The 16,523-nt window shown below is 55.9% G+C and overlaps 1 protein-coding gene across 8 annotated transcripts; it reads right to left on the bottom strand.

The window, feature by feature from the left end:
- Positions 1 to 410: 410 nt before the first annotated feature.
- Positions 411 to 15,989, bottom strand: ISG20 (interferon stimulated exonuclease gene 20). Of its 8 annotated transcripts, none has more exons than XM_070495564.1 (4): positions 15,865 to 15,989; positions 13,411 to 13,662; positions 4,151 to 4,351; positions 411 to 633 (listed from the first exon to the last, which is right to left on the bottom strand). In XM_070495564.1, the coding sequence occupies exons 2-4, from the start codon at positions 13,636 to 13,638 to the stop codon at positions 436 to 438; spliced, it is 627 nt and encodes a 208-aa protein (XP_070351665.1). In that variant the 5' UTR covers positions 13,639 to 13,662; positions 15,865 to 15,989; the 3' UTR covers positions 411 to 435. The 8 variants fall into 8 exon arrangements, with proteins under 8 accessions (XP_070351665.1, XP_070351663.1, XP_014698035.1 ...); XM_070495562.1 differs by lacking the exon at positions 15,865 to 15,989 and adding an exon at positions 15,780 to 15,804; XM_014842549.3 differs by lacking the exon at positions 15,865 to 15,989 and adding an exon at positions 14,126 to 14,438 and having other exon boundaries at positions 411 to 638.
- Positions 15,990 to 16,523: the final 534 nt, after the last annotated feature.

Raw genomic sequence — 16,523 nt, forward strand, 5'->3', positions numbered from 1 at the left:
CAAATAAAAGGAGGGATGACTTGCTGAGGGTCACCAGGGGTGGCACCCATCACACCTCCTGTACCTTTGCTTCGAAGTTCACCAGTGCCATGACACCAATTTCAAGATGGGATGAATGGGACCGGGACCTCTGAGCTGGGTGCCACCCCCAGGAAGTAATGCCACCCCTCTGGGCATAAATGCAACTGGAAAAGGGAGGCAGAAGCCGGGGTTGTTAATTAAGTCACATGCCGCCTGGGTTCCTAGAGCTTCTTCATGGATGCACAGGATTAGAGGTATTAAGGACATTGACACTTGCCCCCACCCCAGCTCAAGTCTTCACGCCCTTCTCAGCATCACACAGACTGGGTCCTGTCCCCCGTTACCAGGCTCAGAGAGAAGAATGGAAAAGAGGAGATCTGACGATGGAGTAAACAAAATATAGTCATTTTATTGCTAAAGATGCATTTTCCAAAAGCAAGCGAGTTCCTGTCCCGAAGAGACCCAGGCCTCCAGTCCCTGGGGAAAGGACCGAACGGAGCTTCGGTCCCACACCGCCTGGCAAGCAGCCCTCAGTCCTCTCGAAGTTGCCGGGAGATTTTGTAGAGCTCCATGGTTGCTCTGGCGTCTTCCACCGAGCTGTGTCCTGACCTGCTGTTCTGCAGACACAGGTAGAGTGGGGACTTGGGGCAGGGCTGAATCCAGATGCTCTGGGTGACCTGGGCCTTCCCTGCTCACACCCCAATTCCAGGGCCCCGCTGTGGGCCAGTGGGTGAGAGTCCCCAGGCCTCTGATGCCCTGGACTCAGCAGGTGGCTGGATCAGGCCTGGCCTCACCCGTCAGCCCCCAGGCGTGGCCAGGCACCACCCCCAGCATCCTGAGAGCCAGGCTGTGCTCTCAAGGGGCTTAGAATCCGGGGTAGGGGGAGGCGGGGGATGTGGCCAGCACTACAGACTTGCTCCCTGACACAGAGGGGCTGAGGCAGCTCTACAGGGGATCCCAGGGCCCCGGGGCCTTTGTTAAAAAGGTATACGTCAAAACCCTGGTTCTAAAGTGCTACGTGCTCAGCAGGTTGAAACAGTGTGATCCACTGAATCGAGGGGCTGGCCATGCTGTCCTCGGTCCTGTGTGCTGCAAGGCTAGCCTAGTGGCCAGACTCAGGCCCATGCCCTGCTTCCTCCATGATGCCTGTTCGTCCAGCCAAGCAGCCCCTCACTCCCCACGCCCCGCATCCCCTGCCCTGCCCACCTCCACCAAGACTTACCTTCACACACCATTCAGATCTGGCCCCCGTCCTGCCACCTATCCTCCCTCCCTGATGCCAGGACACCTGCCCTTCCCTCCATCGGGCTCTCCCCACAGCGGGTGCTGGCGATCTGGTTGTGGGCCACCCTCTATTCAACCAAGAGTTGCTCAAGGACAGGGCCAGGCCTTGCTCACCTGTGTCCCCAGCATCTGGTCTGGCCTGGCCCAGAGTAGGTGTTTAACAAATGTGTTGCCCTGGAGGGCCCTGCATGTAGCGGTGGCTCCTAGTATCTGCCCACCTCCCTGGGCCCTTCTGCCTTGCTGAGCTCCCAGCCCCAGCCACATGCCTTCGCCTGGGGCTTGCCGAGACTAGGGCTGGGGTGTTAGAGCCCCAGGAGCAGCACCGGCCAATGCCCAAGGGGAGCTGTGTGTAAATATCCTAGCTCCCTGGGTAAATCTGAGGTCCGTGTTTTACACCGTCTCCCAGAGTTCCACAGTGGGATTAAGTTATCCACAGGGTAACTGGCTTGATTATAGAAACAAACAAACAAACCTTTATTAGGTGCCTTCCCTTCCCACCTCCCGTCACTCTGCCAGCACCTGCTGGGGTTCCCTCTCATATAAGCTTCCTGCAGCCCAATCCTTGTATGGGGCCTCTTTCTGCTGATGGTGGAGGGCTCATAATACACAGCTCTCGACCCCTACCCAGTGGCAATAGGCAGTAACTGCAACCAAATAATTTGAGGATGCGTAAGACTAGACCCACCCCCTCTAGCAACATCAAATATTATATCAAATCTCCAGATCGGAGAGAAAACGACAAGTACCCAGAATTCAGTCCTGAGGACACAGAAATATGTAAGCTAAATGACAAAGAATTCAAAATAGCTATCATCAAAAAACTCAACAGGTAAAAGAAAATGTAGAGAAACAATTCAATGAGATCAGGAGATACTTCACAAAAGAGATTGAAACTATAAAGAGGAATCAATCAGAAATAGAGATGAAAGACACAATGGAAGAGATAAAACAAAATATGGATTCCCTGAACACTCAAGTGGACATCATAGAGGAGCGAATCAGAATAATTGAGGATAGATGTGTTGAAATGCTTCACACAGAGGAGGAGAGAGAACTAAGACTAAAAAGAAATGAAGAAAGTCTCCAAGAAATAGCCAACTCACTGAGGAAATGCAACATAAGAATTATAGGTATTCAGGAAGGAGAAGAGAAGGAGAATGGAGCAGAAAGTGTGTTCAAAGAAATAATAGCAGAGAATTTCCCAAACCGAGGGAAAGAGAGGGAAATCTGTGAGGAAGAGGCTTCCACATCTCCTAGATATGTCAATGTAAAAAGACCTATTGCAAGGCCTATAGTAGTAAAACTGGCAAAAATGAATGACAAGGAAAGAACAGTAAGGGCAGCAAGGCAGAAGAAAACAACCTACACAGGAACCCCCATCAGGCTTTCAGCAGATTTCTCTGCAGAAACCTTACAAGCTAGAAGAGAATGTAATGACATAATCAAATCTTTGAAACACAAAAATTTTCAGCCAAGAATACTCTATCCAGCAAAAATATCCTTCAGATATGATGGAGAAATAAAAACTTTCCCAGACAAACATAAGCTAAGGGAGTTCGTAGCCACAAGACCCCCCTACAAGAAATCCTCAAGAAGGCCTTCATACCTGAAAAATAAAAAAGGGAGAAAGGGGTCACAAAGCCCAGAATAAGGAGATAAATAGGTAGACAGAATCGGAGCAGGATAGCAAATACTCAAGTGTAGCATCAAAGATAAAGGGAAGGAAAACACCAAAAACAAAGATAATCTTGTCATTTTAACCACAAACTCACAACACAAGATGGAATAAGATGTGAGAAAAACAACTTACGAGGGGAGGAGGAAAGGGACTGAATCAGTTTAGACTAAGGAAATAAGACGCCATCAGAAAAGGGACTATCTTATACACGAGATTCTGAATACAAACCTCAGGGCAACCACTAAACAAAAGAGCAGAACAGAGACACAAAAATAAATAAGGAGAAAATAAAGAAACATAACATAAAAAACTACATAATTCAATGGGTAGACCGAAACACACCGGATGAGAAACAAAGGAAATGCAGGAGAACTAGAAACTGAGTGATAAAATGACAGCATTAGTTAAGCCCTCATGCATCAATAATCACCCCAAACGTAAATGGATTGAATTCTCCAATAAAAAGACACAGAGGGGCTGGCCCGGTGGCACAGCGGTTAAGTGCGCACATTCTGCTTCAGCAGCCCGGGGTTCGTTGGTTCAGATCCTGGGTGCAGACGTGGCACTGCTTGGCACACCATGCTGTGGTAGGCGTCCCACATATAAAGTGGAGGAAGATGGGCACAGATGTTAGCTCAGAGCCAGTCTTCCTCAGCAAAAAGAGGAGAATTGGCAGCAGTTAGCTCAGGGCTAAGCTTTCTCAAAAAAAAAAAAAAAAAGAGTGGCGAGATGGATTAAAGAACAAGATCCAACAATTTGCTGCCACCAGGAAACACACCTCAGCTCCAATGACAACCACAGGCTCAGAGTGAAGGGATGGAAGACGATACTCCAAGCTAATGGCAAACAGAAGAAAGCAGGTTTTGCAATACTTATATCAGACAAAGTAGACTTCAAGATAAGACAGGTAAAGAGAGACAAAGAGGGGCAGGATATAATGATCAAAGGGACACCCCACCACAAAGACATAACACATAAATATCCATGCACCCAGCACAGGAGCACCAAAGTACATAAAGCAATTGTTAACAGACCTAAAAGGAGATACTAATAATAACACAAACATTTGTTCTGCAGCCACTGAGGGCTTTGAGAGTCCTGGAGGGAAGGCCCGGCCCCCAGAAGCAGCTCTCCAGCCCCCAGCCTGGGAGGGAAGGGGCTGCTCACCTGGATGTGCCACCCGAGCAGCCGCTCGCTGAGCACCCGCAGGGAGACCCGCTTGCAGTTCTGCAGTTTGGCCTTGCGCCACAGCAGCCTGTCGGTGGACGTGTCGTAGATGGCATAGCCGTCCATGCTCTCTTTCAGGGCCTTGAAGTCGTGCTTCAGGTCGTGACCCACCACCAGCTTGCCTCTCAGGAGCTGCAGGATCTGGCCAGGAAGACACACCCACGCATCACCCAGGGTCCTCTGGGTGGGTCTGGGGCAACTTGGTGCCTTCATGGGGCAGACAAGGAGCAGCCCCTCCTCGACTTGCTGTGTGACTTTGAACAAATCTCTGTCCCTCTCTGGGTTTTAAACATATCGTTCATAAAACGAGGAGACTGGACCAGGTCCCTCCTCCCACTGAATAGTTGAGGTCTGTGCTAAAGGGCCCCCCGACTCCTTGAGTGGTTTCCATGTGTAATAGCAATGGCTAGCACCTACTGAGTATGTCCCATATGCCAGGCGCTCACCTAAGGATGTCACATATATTATGTCCTTTAGTCCTTTCAACAGTCCACTGCGGCAGGCTGAGTACTGACCTCCCACAGGTGCCACGCCCTAATGCTCAGGACATGTGGGCAGGTTACACGGCAACGGGAAATGAAAGCTGCAGACGGAGTTCAGGGTACTTATCAGACGACCTCACAACAGGGAGATTTTCTGGATTATCCAGGTGGGCCCAACATAATCCCAAGGGTCCTCAGGTGTGGAGGTCAGTGATTAATGGGGCAACTCAACATGCTGCTGGCTCTGAAGAGGGAGGAAGGGCCGTGGGCCCAGGACGCGGGCGGCCTCCTTAAGCGAGAAAGGCAAAGAAGAATCGGATTTCCTCGCAGAGGCTCCAGACGGCTGACGCCTGGCCTTCGCAGGGTGAGACCCGGGCGGGACCGCCAAACTACACAACTGGAGATGGTAACGTGGTGTTGTAAACCACTAAGACTATGGTTTCGCTACCGCTGAAAACTAAAACAGCAGAGAGGGAGGGCCGTATTTAACGGAAGTTTGCAACTGAGAAAACGGAGGCACAGAGAAAGTGAAATAATTAGCCCAAGGTTTTAAGGCAAGTCTGCAGACTCCCTGACGCCCTCTCACAAAAGATTGTCTCGTTCCCCTCGCCCTGAATATGGCACTTCTGCCTTCTCTGTGGGGCCGGGAGCCCAGGAGCCATGAGCCCCCCAGAGCCACACGCTGCAGAGACCACGTGGGGACGGGGACGCACCTGAGGAACCCCAGCCACAGGTGGGTGGGTGAGCAAACCTCCTGATGATTCCAGCCCCCGGCATGCAGGACGGATGCCCCCGCTGCCCCATGGCCCCGGCTGCCAAGTCCCGCCCAGACTGCGGGTGCATGAGTGAAATATTGACATCGTCTGAACCACTATTTTGGGGCGATCTGCTAAGGACCATTAGATGACTGTTAGTGGCAGAGCCAGCCTTAGAAGCCAGCGGGCTGCTGCCAGCACCTGCTTGTCACCAGAAAGAGCAGGCCTGCTCCAGGCCTCCGCCACCCCAGCGGCCGAGCTCCGAGCAGCAGCCCTGAGGGCCCCGGCCTGGCGCCCTGCGCATGTGCCCAAGCTCCCCTCTTGCCTCCGTTCTCGCCTCCTCTCCCACGGCGGCCCCACGGACAACCTCCTGCCTCTGGCCACTTTATTTGGCTGCCGTTGTGAGGATGGGCTGGGGGACCATGGGGCGAGCCGTACGCGGCCCAGGGGAAGGGGCAGCTCGTGACTCTCTGGCCCGTTTGGACATCTCTCAGCAGCCTCCGTCTCTGCCTCTGTGCGTCGCCGAGGACTGTAGTCTGTGCCCGGGGAAGGGGCCTTCTGGATGGCCAACACCCTCCCACGTCCTGCTTATGCCTCTAGTGGCCTCCCGGGACCCCATGTGGGGCCTGTGGTACGCGATCCCTTTGATGACCACAGGTCATTGTGGCCACTGTACAGAAGAGGAAGCTGAGGCTCAGAGAGGGGAGGTGACCTGCCCACGGTCACGGTGCTGGAAGAGGGGTCTCCCCGTCCACCGTCAACTGGCAGTGTCACCAGCCTGCCCCGCCGTTCACGTGGCTTTGTTGGGGGCCTCCTCTGGATGGAGCCCCGCTAGACCTGGGACTGGGGGAAGCTTGCTGTGCCGCTCCTGAGGGACGCCGGTTCTCTCACACTGGGCCTCAGAGTCAGCGGGTGAAGCCCCCTGAAATCTGGATTCAGATTCTGGATTCTGTGTTTCTAACGGGTGGTGCTGCTGCTGCTGGTCCGGGGCTCACCCTGAGTGGTGAGGGCTCCCGACCTCAGAGCAGCAGCTTAAGGGGGCTCCCGTGCGTGGAGGAAAAGACCGGCCCAGGCGGAGGGGCAAGGGAGTGAGGCTGTGTGGCTGGCTGTGGGTTATGCGCCTCCTCTTACTGACGTCCTTTCTGTTTCCAAACAATGTGGCCTGTTTTCCCTGCTGGGAGCTGGCTCAGGCCCAGTTCATACAGAGCCCCGAGGGAACCGTCTGCCATCCCAGAGACAGCCGAGGCCAGTCCCAGGCACGAGAGGGCCAAATCATTGTGCTGTGGATTCCTGGAAAATGCATCACTTCCCCAGTCTGAGTGTTCCTGGGCGGGGCTACGTGCCATACACAGGACTCATCATGAAACAAATAAGAGGGGAGAGCGGGGCTGGCCCCACAGCCGAGTGGTTAAAGTCCCTGGGTACCGCTTTGGCAGCCTGAGTTCTCGGGTTCGGATCCTGGGTGTGGACCTACTCCACTCATCAGCCATGCTGTGCCGGCGTCCCACATACAAAGTAGAGGAAGATTGGCACAGATGTTAGCTCAGAGCTGATCTTCCTCTAGCAAAAAAGAGGATTGGCAATTGATGTTAGCTCAGGGCCAAACTTCCTCACACACACACAAAATAAAAATAAAGGGGTGGATGGACAGGCAGAAGGAAGGAAGAAGAAGCAGGGAAAAGAGAACAGTCTCTTTGGCAGAGAGACGCCAACAACTCCTCAGGACAAAGATGCTGGGCATTCGGCAGGAAAACACTGCCAGGACTTGCTGTGTGGCCTCAGGGATGTCAAAGTTCGTCTCTGGGCTTCAGTTTCGCCATGTGTAAGGTGAGGGCCTGGAGAGGTGAGCTCCACCGACTTGCTGAGGCAGGGCTGGGGGACCTGCTAGAGCCCAGGGAGGGGTGCTGAGGCGCCAGCTGGCAGGACCTCGGGGCTGTGTGACCTGCTGGCTGTGGGACCGCCCTGAGTCAGCGTCACAAGGCAGGTGTGTCAGAAGCAGGGGCAGAGGCTCTGGAATTCCTGGAAAGAACTGGAGTGGGGACGTTCATCGACCGGCTCTTGTTGGCCTGGCTCTGTGTCAAGTGCTTTCCTCACCTCCTGAGGTTTCTTAACAGGAACACACTCACTTTCCTTTACAGAGGAGGGTGCTGGGCATCAGAGAGGTTCAGAGGCTTGCCCGGGTCACACAGCCAGTGAGCTGCGAGCTGAGAGGTGTCGGGATCCGCCTGAGTCTGTCACTAGTGTCCCAGTTGTTGTTATGACGCCTTTAGAGAACTGGGGACGGTCTCTGCATGATTAACCCAGAGCGGAGAGCAGTGCTGGGCCCACTGGCACCCAGTGAGCATCGCCTGAATTGGGGATACAGCCCCTAGAAGGTGGGGTGATCATTCCATCTGACCAACAGGGCCAGTGGGGCACAGAGTGGTGTGTGCCCACGTCACATGGCGGGGCATTTCCCACAAGGGCCTCATCAAAAAAATCACCCGGGGCCCTTGTTAAAAATCCAGAGGGCGGGCCCTGCTCCAGGCCTCCTGCATGCAAATCACTGGGGGGTGTTAGCAAATGTTCCGGGGGATTCTCCGCATCGTCAGTTTGCACATCTCTGCCCTGAGCCTGTCAAAGAACAGCTCAGCCTGCCGCTTCTATCACACACTCGCGCTTCCAGAAGAGGTGGCTGTGAGGGACTTTGAAGAATGTCGTCCCTACAGAGGCCCAGATCCCTTGCTGTCATCCTCAGGAGTGGCCCCAGTCCCCTTTCCTCCCGGCCCCTGCCCCCAGCTTGTGCCTGCTTCCCACAGGGCTGTACCCTGGGGGAAACCTGGATGGTGAAATCGTCCTCTTCCCTCTGGCCCAGCCCCAGAGAAACCTGCCCAGTGGCAGGGCCCCAACAGGGCACCCTGACCCAGGCAAGGGCTGCTGAGCTGGCTACAGCCCCGTTAACTCCCTGTTCACCAGCTCCCACGGCCTGCCTCCTGTCTGTCTCCCTCCTAAGCCACGAGGCCTCCCGGGATTCAGTTTCCCTGTTTGCAGACTAAAAATGGAATGATCCTGGGGAAGTGCTACTTGTCATCCTGGGATGAAACTGAAAGAGCGTTCATTCACTTACGAAAGAGAGCTACAAGCTATTAAAAATTGCTGTTAGTAAAAAGAGAAGAAAAAAAAGAGAAAAGGATCATGAACTTGCCAGGTGAGAGCCCTGGATCTGAGCACTGAGTTCTAGCACAGCTTGCTGTGTGTCCTTAGGCAAATCACTGCCCCTTTCTGGACTTCAGTCTCATAGGTTCCCTCCTGCACTGACAGTCTGCCCTGCGGGGCCCTCTATAGACCAGACTTTCTCTGCCTCGGCACTGTCGATCCTTCTTTGGTGTGCATGTGGTGGGGGAGTGGCTGTCCCATGTGCTGTATGATGTTTCACACCATCCCTGGCCTCTACCCACTGGATGTCAGTAGCAGGCCCCCCCCCACCCTACTTTTGACAACCAGAAATGTCTCCAGATCTTGCTAAATGTCCGCCGGGGAGCAAAATCACCCTGCATGGAGGACCGCTGCTCTTGAGGACGGTCAGACCTAGCGATGTCAGGGGACAGGCAAATGCTTCCCATTGCAAAGTAATGTAGCCACACACAAAAAACAAAAGAGAGAGGGGATGGCAGGAGCCCACCCACGGTCCTTGCCCTGTGGCAGCGCACGCCTGGGGGGCTCGGGGGTCAGCGGCTGCCCAGAGCCCTCCTGGCTGCTGCGGGCTGCCCTGTGGCTCACTGCTCCTGTGGGAGGAGGAGTCAGGCTGGCAAGCGACCCCTGAAAGATGCCTGCGAGAGACCAAGGCCTGGAGGGCCCCAGGCTCACCTGAGAGGGGTCCCCCTGCCTCAGGGGTCTGATAGGTGGCTCACAGGCTTCTGCCCTTTGGGGCCCCCAGCACATCCTGGGGCCTGTGACCCTGGCCTCTGTCTTTGGGGTTAAAACATTAGGGATGATGAGTGGGATCAAGCTGCCTCAGAGTCCTCCTCCATGAAGACAAATGACAGCCGTGGCCTTGTTCCACGGCTTCCCTCAGTTCCACGCCAGCCACTGCCCTCACGTGTACGGGACACTCAGCGTGCATGGAGCGACCTCGCACACGTTGATCGTGGGATCTGAACACCACAGGGCCAGCTCTGGAGCCAGAATTGAGTCTCTGCTCCACCCTTCCTTGGACAGCCGGCTCGGCCTTGTGCCTCAGCTTACTCATCCACAAAATGGAGCGATGAGACCAGTTAACTACTCCCACACTGTGGCGGGGAGTGGAGGCAGCGGTGTGTGAAAGGGGCTTAGCACAGTCCCTGGATATGGTGCTGGATACACCTGTGCTATTTCTTCACCCCTGTGTTACAGAGGATTCTACTGAGGGGCACAGAGAGGTTTAGCAACAAGCCGGGGACACAGAGCAATCAGGTGGCAGACATCCAGCCAAGTCTAAAGACAGTGGGCTTGCTCCCCGCCCCCCGGGCTGTGTGTGTGACTGCATCTCGACAGCAAAGGCCGGCACAAGGGCAGAGGCAATTTTGTTCCACACAGCAGCCAGAACTCCTGTATTTTGTGAAAATCAACTCAACTCCAATCCCACAAGCATCCTCAGGGCACCTTGAGTGCCAAGCACAGCATCCAGTCTGGGGCAGACAACGCGTAGAGCAGGGGCTGTGGGCTGGGCAGACCGCATGTGTAGACGGGCGACCTTGAAAGCGCATGGGCCACAGCAAGGAGGGTGGGGGACCCTCACGGTGGGTCCAGCGGGGCAGGGGTGGGGCAGGGCATCATAAAGGTCTCCTCTGGCCTGGGCCTGCTGGGACAGTGGTATCCCTAGGGGCCGGGGTGAGGGGCGGGGAGGGTAGGAGCTTGGCTGAGGCCCAGGGTGGACGATGGCTGAGCCATGAGAAGCATGGAAAGGTAGGGAGGGAGGGGTTTGGAGGGCCCTGATGCTGGACCCCTGCACCACAGGCAGAATCAACAGCAGGGTGGGGAGGCTGAGATCTGAGGCAGGCCCGGGGTGCTTCCTCTGGCAGCCGGTGTAGCTGGTGCAGCTGGCAGCAAATGAGGGCCAGCATCTGAGGCCGCGGTTCCCGAGGGAGTCGGAAAGGGGACTCAGGCACAGTCTGGGCTGCGGCCCTTCCCTCGCCACAGGCACGTGCAGCGGCATCAGCCGGGAGCTGGGCACTGTGCTCAGGGGTGTAGGCGGTGTCGCTGCATCCAGCCTGCGCGAGGCCAGGGGGGCGGCATTAGTACTCCCCTTTCACGGAGGAGGAAACTGAGGCTCCGAGAGGTCACACAAACCAGTAAGTGAGTAAGTAAGTAAGTAAGCAGGAAATGGTCCCCCCAGCTGTGGTTCCCAAGATTGCCTGGCCTCTGGGTCCCCACCCCACTCCTGGGACGGCCGTGGAGTGCCTCCGAGGGCAGGCTCCGTGTAGCACACCGGAGGCACTGGGCCTGGCAGAGTCTCCAACTGGGAAACAAGAGTGCTTCTGTATGTCTGGGCGAGGACCCAGGCGTCCTGACTCCCAGGCCAGTGCTCAAAGGCATCCAGAGGACTGGCTGCCTCTCCAGACTGGAGGTGTGAGAGGCATTTCTCTGCTGCCCCTCCCCGTCCCCTGGGCCCTTCTGCTCTCTGTCACACTGATGGGGAGGGGGCTGGGGACCAGGAGGAAGGATGGGGATGGGCTGTCTACCTGACCTGTGGGGAGCTGAGTGTGGGGAGCTCTGTGCAGTGTCCCTGGTCCCTCATGAGACCTGAACAGACCCCCCTCTTCTTCATGTTGCCCCCCTTCTTGGTGACTCTCCTTTGGTCTCCTCCATCCTAACATTTCCTTCTTTCCAATCCTCTGTCTGCTCCTGATGACTCAGGGCCTCCCAACTGCTCCCCAGGGGCTCTCACTCTTCTCCCTGCTGTCATCTCTTTCCTCACTCCCATCTCTCCCCCGCAGCTCCCCCCATTCTAGTTTTTCTGAAATTAGTTTTGATCCTCCCATGCTCTTGCTCAAGAGTCTTCAATGGCTCCCTATGGCCTACTGAGTTGCATACACAGACTCCTCCCCACCCTCACAAATACCATCAGCCTCTTAGAGTCTTTCAAGCACCGCCCTGATGTACTGTGCCCCCTCCTCAGGGCTCCCAGTATTCTCGTAGTACCCCAAGAACAGTGCTGTCCAACAGAACATAACATGAGCCACAAGTGTAATTTTAAGTCATCTAATAGCCATATTTAAAAAGGTAAAAAGAAATAGGGGAACTTGGTCTTAATGTTTTATTTAACCTAATATATCTAAAATGTGATCATTTCAACATGTAATTGATATAAAGAACTGTTGAGGTGCTTTATGAGATGTTTACCCAAATCTTGGAAGCCCAGCGTGCGCTTTACAGGCACAGCACGTGGCCGTTCAGCACGGCCACTTCTCAGGGCTGGCTCCTGCACATGGCTGCTGGCGCCTCCCAGACACTCAGCTCAGGAGCTGGGGGCCTGAGTTTTGAATCCTGATCAGCTTGCCCACGTTCTGTTTATCCGAGCTCGTGTGAGTTGCTTACTGTTACGGGTTGAATTGTGTCCCTCCAAATTCACGGGTTGAAATCTTAACGCCCCGCACCTCACAATGTGACTTATTTGGAAATAGGGTCAAGGTGGAGGTCATCAGGGTGGACCCTAACCCAGCAGGACTGATGTCAGAGACAGGCACACGCGGCAATGCCGTGTGAACGTGAAGCCAGGGACGGGTTAAGCGCCCACAAGCCAGGGAACATCAGAGACTGCCAGGAAGCTGCCAGAAGCCAGGAGAGAGACAGAGAGCAGGCTCCTCATGGCCTCGGAGGAACCCAGCCTGCCAACACCCTCATCTGGGACGTGCAGCCTCACAACCGTGGGCCGGTAGTCGTCTGTGCTCCAGCCCCGCCTGTGGCCCCTTGTGCCGGCAGCCCTAGTCAGCCTGTGCCCTCGCCTGCCACAGGGGACGACGGGAAGCGATCGTCACGGTGAACCTGCTCTGAGGACTGACGCGCTCTCTCGACGCTCAGAATAACCCTGAGAAGCTGCTTGATTGTTATCCCCGTTTTCTTGGACAGCTGGGGACACTGGGAAACCTTGCCCAAGGTAACCTGGCTGGGAAGCAAGCAGCCGGGACCCAGAGCCGGCCTCTTAACCTTGACTTAGGCCCCTGAGCAGCTTCCTGGCAGGCTCCTAGCTGGTGGGTGGCGGGCACTTGGGAGAGCATCCGGCGAGGGGCCAGCATGCCGAAAATAGGAGCCAGTGTTTCAGGGCCAGCACCTGTGCGCGGTGTGTGGCCTTGAAATGCAATTCTCTGTGTTCTTGAACTTCCCCAAGCCCCACCAGCCCAGGAACCGAGGAGTTCACATGCCCTTCTACACCTTCCCAGAAGTGATTAACCCTGGTGGCACTTTGAGAGCAGTTGAGTTTGCTTTCTGTTTAGTGGTTCAGAGAAACCGAAAGTTAGACCTGGAGAAGACACCACAACAAGGTAAAGCACAGAGGGTGGGGAACCGGGGGCCATAGGCTGACCTCAAACTGCGGGGTGGCCTCACATGCGTCTGGGAGCGATATCTCCTCTTGGCCCAAGGGGCTCTGGCCTGTCCTCCAGGACCAGGAGGGCCACTGCCAAGGGCCCAGCCAGAGTCCCTCACTTCCCCGCAGGGCTCACCAGTGGCAGCCCAGGGGAGAGGAGAGAACGGGGACGCTAGCCAAAAATAGTGTGTGTGGAACATCAGACGAGACGCAGTTTCCCCATCACAAGATCAGCAAGGTAGACCAGCTGCCCCGTAGGCTGCTCCCAGACGTGAGTCTAAGGATGTCTGACGGCAGGCAGCCGTCTCAGGGATGTGATGGAGACGCCAACAGGCTTCTCCACACCCTGGTGCTCCCCATGCAGGCGAGGCGGGGAATCTTACATGGCTGGGGGCACAGGTCACAGATCTGATCACTCACCTCCTGCCTGGCCTCGGTGAATGGTGTGGCTTTCTCCATGTGCCGAGGTGTCACCCCGCTGACCCGCGTCCTGTAGTCAATGATCTCCCCGTCCGGCTGGATGAACTTGTCATAGAGCACGGTGCCATGGAGGTCCACGAGGCTGCAGCGGGCCAAGCCGCTCTCCCCGAAGGGCCCCAGGCCCACCATCTCGCAGTCCATGGCCACCACCTCGCGGTCACCTGCCATGTTCCGCTGGGACCCTCAGACGTTCTGGAGAGGGGGCAGCAGGAGGGGCATCATTCAAGGGCCAACCGAGGACCCAGGTGTCCTCAGCCACCGCCCGGCCGGCCTGCACCCTCTGCCCTGCCCTTTGTCCCAAACACCACCTGACAAAGGGGGAAGTTGGTCTCTTGCTACCCCACCCAGTTTCCTCAGCCCCGAGGTCCCAGGGCCTCTGGTCCTGTCCGGCAGCCTCAGGACCAGGAGGCCCCTCTCATCACCTCCCCTGGCCACTACCCCCAAGAAGCTCCTTGAACCCACTGTCCAGTCCTCCGCTCACCTGCCTGCCTGGGTGCCCTGGCTCACGCCTGCCTTGGTCCCCCAGTCACCTGCCTGCCTCAGAGCCCTGGGCTCACAGTTGCCTCGGCCCCGCTCTCACCTGCTTGCCTCAGAGCCCTGGGCTCACACCCTCCTCAGTGCCCTGGGCTCACGCCTGCCTCGGTCCCCTGCTCACCTGCCCACCTCAGAGCCTTGCTCACGCCTGCCTCTCTGGTGCCACTTCTCTGCTACTGCAGCTGCTCTCAGCAGTGACTCATCTCCGACTTCAAGCGGGGAATCCCGACCTGTTTCAGTTTCTAGTTTGTCATCAAGTAAAGTCAGGGGCGGGAGGCCGGGCATGTGGGCCGGGTTGCTTCATCTCCTTGGGCTGCCGGCAGGTGGAGAGCTGGGCGGCCTCAGTCAGGGCTGACAGACCTGGCAGGCTCCACGTCTTGGTGTCCCGCCTTTGCCCCTGCCTCCCCTCCTCAGATGACGCAGCTGCCGTGGATGGAGTGGATTGCAACATCTTCCTTTCCTTTCTCACCCTCCGCCCCGTCTGTAGAATAAACATCCCAGGACTGGAGCCCAGGGAATGTCCCACGACTTCCGGGGCCACTACCAATCTGACACTCCGCGAGGTCTTTTAGCGGCCAGGGGGAGCTGGTTCTGGGGACACTGACGCTATTAACTGGGAAGGGCAAAAGGCTGGGGGCAGTGAGGGAGCCCTCCAGGCTCAGGGAGTACAGGGGGACCTCGGAAACAGCTATCTGTCTGCCCTCCGGGGGCTCAGCCTCCAGCTCGGCTGACACTGTTTAAAGGCGAGGAGAAGCAGTCCCAGGGATAGCCCCCACCACCCAGCCTTATGTCCTGGGGGCTACACTCTCCCAGCCTAGAACTTTGACCTCTTAGAACAGTGCCTGGTATGTAGGGAACACTCAGTATTTACTGAATAAATGAACGAGTTCGTTATAACTGGGGAGAAACAGACTCGGCTTTCACTGAGGAAGTCGTCCATCAATACTGTGCTGAGACTCAGTGATGAGTTGAGAGCTCCCCCGTCTCCCATCTTGCCTCCAACCCCAGGTCCACTTTGAATAAGCACTGAGCAGCCCCATCTGACTGCCCCCAACTGTCACAAAGATTTGTGCTTGGAAAGGAATTTCCCCGGATCCCTGGTGTTTTCACCAAGTGACGTTCAACTTAGACTTCAAAAATCAAACCAAATGCTAAAATATGTCTAAATGCTAAGACGCTGCTCCTGTTTGGCGTTCGATTGGTTCAAATTTGGGTATAAGAGGTTGTTTTTGGTTCCCATCCTAAATGAGCAACTTTCGCTGGAATTCAGACAGAACCTATGCTCAACCCCTTCCTGTTCTTTCCCCCACGGGTCCTGAGCCTCTTCCGCGGTCGGTCCAGACCCACATCCCCCAGTCTTTGCTGCATTTCCCCATCTCTCCGCATGCCTATCCGGGCCCTCACCTGCCCGTCAGCTCCTGGCCTCCCCGCCTCCACCTTCACACTCTGCGCCAAAGTGTCCTCCGAATCCTAACAGATTTAATTGTCCCAAATCTAATCTCTTGCATGCTCACAGCACTTTGCTCAAGAACTGACAGTGATTTCCCGTTGTCCCAAAGAAAAATCAAACCTCAGCTCCCGTGCAGTTCCCAAGGCCCTTTTTCCTCTCTCCCACCAGGCTTTCCAATTTAACCTGCACCACTATCTCTTTTAGGTCTCTACCGGAATTCAGGGCCATTGTGTTCCCGTGGTGACCCCTCCCAAACCTTCAGCAGGCCCTCCCTGACTCCTTCAGTCCCCGTCGGCCAGTCCTACACTCGCATTCACCCACTCACCCAGTGCTGGGCCCTGGGGCCAGAGGGCAGGTCGGGTCTCTGCCTGCATGTGAAGAGACAGGCGGCCACCATTCCCGCTGCTCACCTCCGTCCACCGCGCTGGCTGCTTTTGTGCCCTGGGGCTTGAGCATTTGCTGGACGGTCTGGAAAGCTCTTCGTCGTTAGCAATCCGGTTTGCTCCCTCTCCTCAGGTCTCCCACTGAGGCCTTCCCTGGCCTCTATTGAGAGCTGCACTTCCTACCCCCTTCCTGGATTTCTTCTACAGGAATCAGCACCATCTGAAATACCTTGTGTTTTACGGGTCGTTTTCTTCTCCCCTTCCCACTTGCTTGGTTTGCTGGCGACCTCCGGCACCTAGAACCTGCCTGGGTCAGGTTGAACGTTTTTCAAATGTGTTGGACACAGGCACCGGTGAGTAACAGAGCCTAGGGCAAGAATCGTGATCCCAGCCACAGGGATGGGCCCGAGGGGTTCCCAATAGTAATGTCCTGGGTTTAACTGGAGTCACCCATCGGCCAGACCAAGCCCACAAATCTTGTTGGGTCAGGTGACAGCAAAAAAGTGAATCACTCAGGGCAAACCTCCCAGCCTTACAGATGCGCATCCTGTCACAGTTGGCCTACCTCCTGTGACCGTAGCAGGTACCAAGGCTGCCACTGTGTGGGCTTCCCTGGACCCCCGGTACTGGGCACGGTGCCCAGGCTGAGCTAACAATTCGTAATGCTGGGTCAGATGCCGCTCCCT

The sequence above is a fragment of the Equus asinus genome, chromosome 2 (assembly GCF_041296235.1).
Source record: "Equus asinus isolate D_3611 breed Donkey chromosome 2, EquAss-T2T_v2, whole genome shotgun sequence".
Taxonomy (NCBI): Eukaryota; Metazoa; Chordata; class Mammalia; order Perissodactyla; family Equidae; genus Equus; species Equus asinus.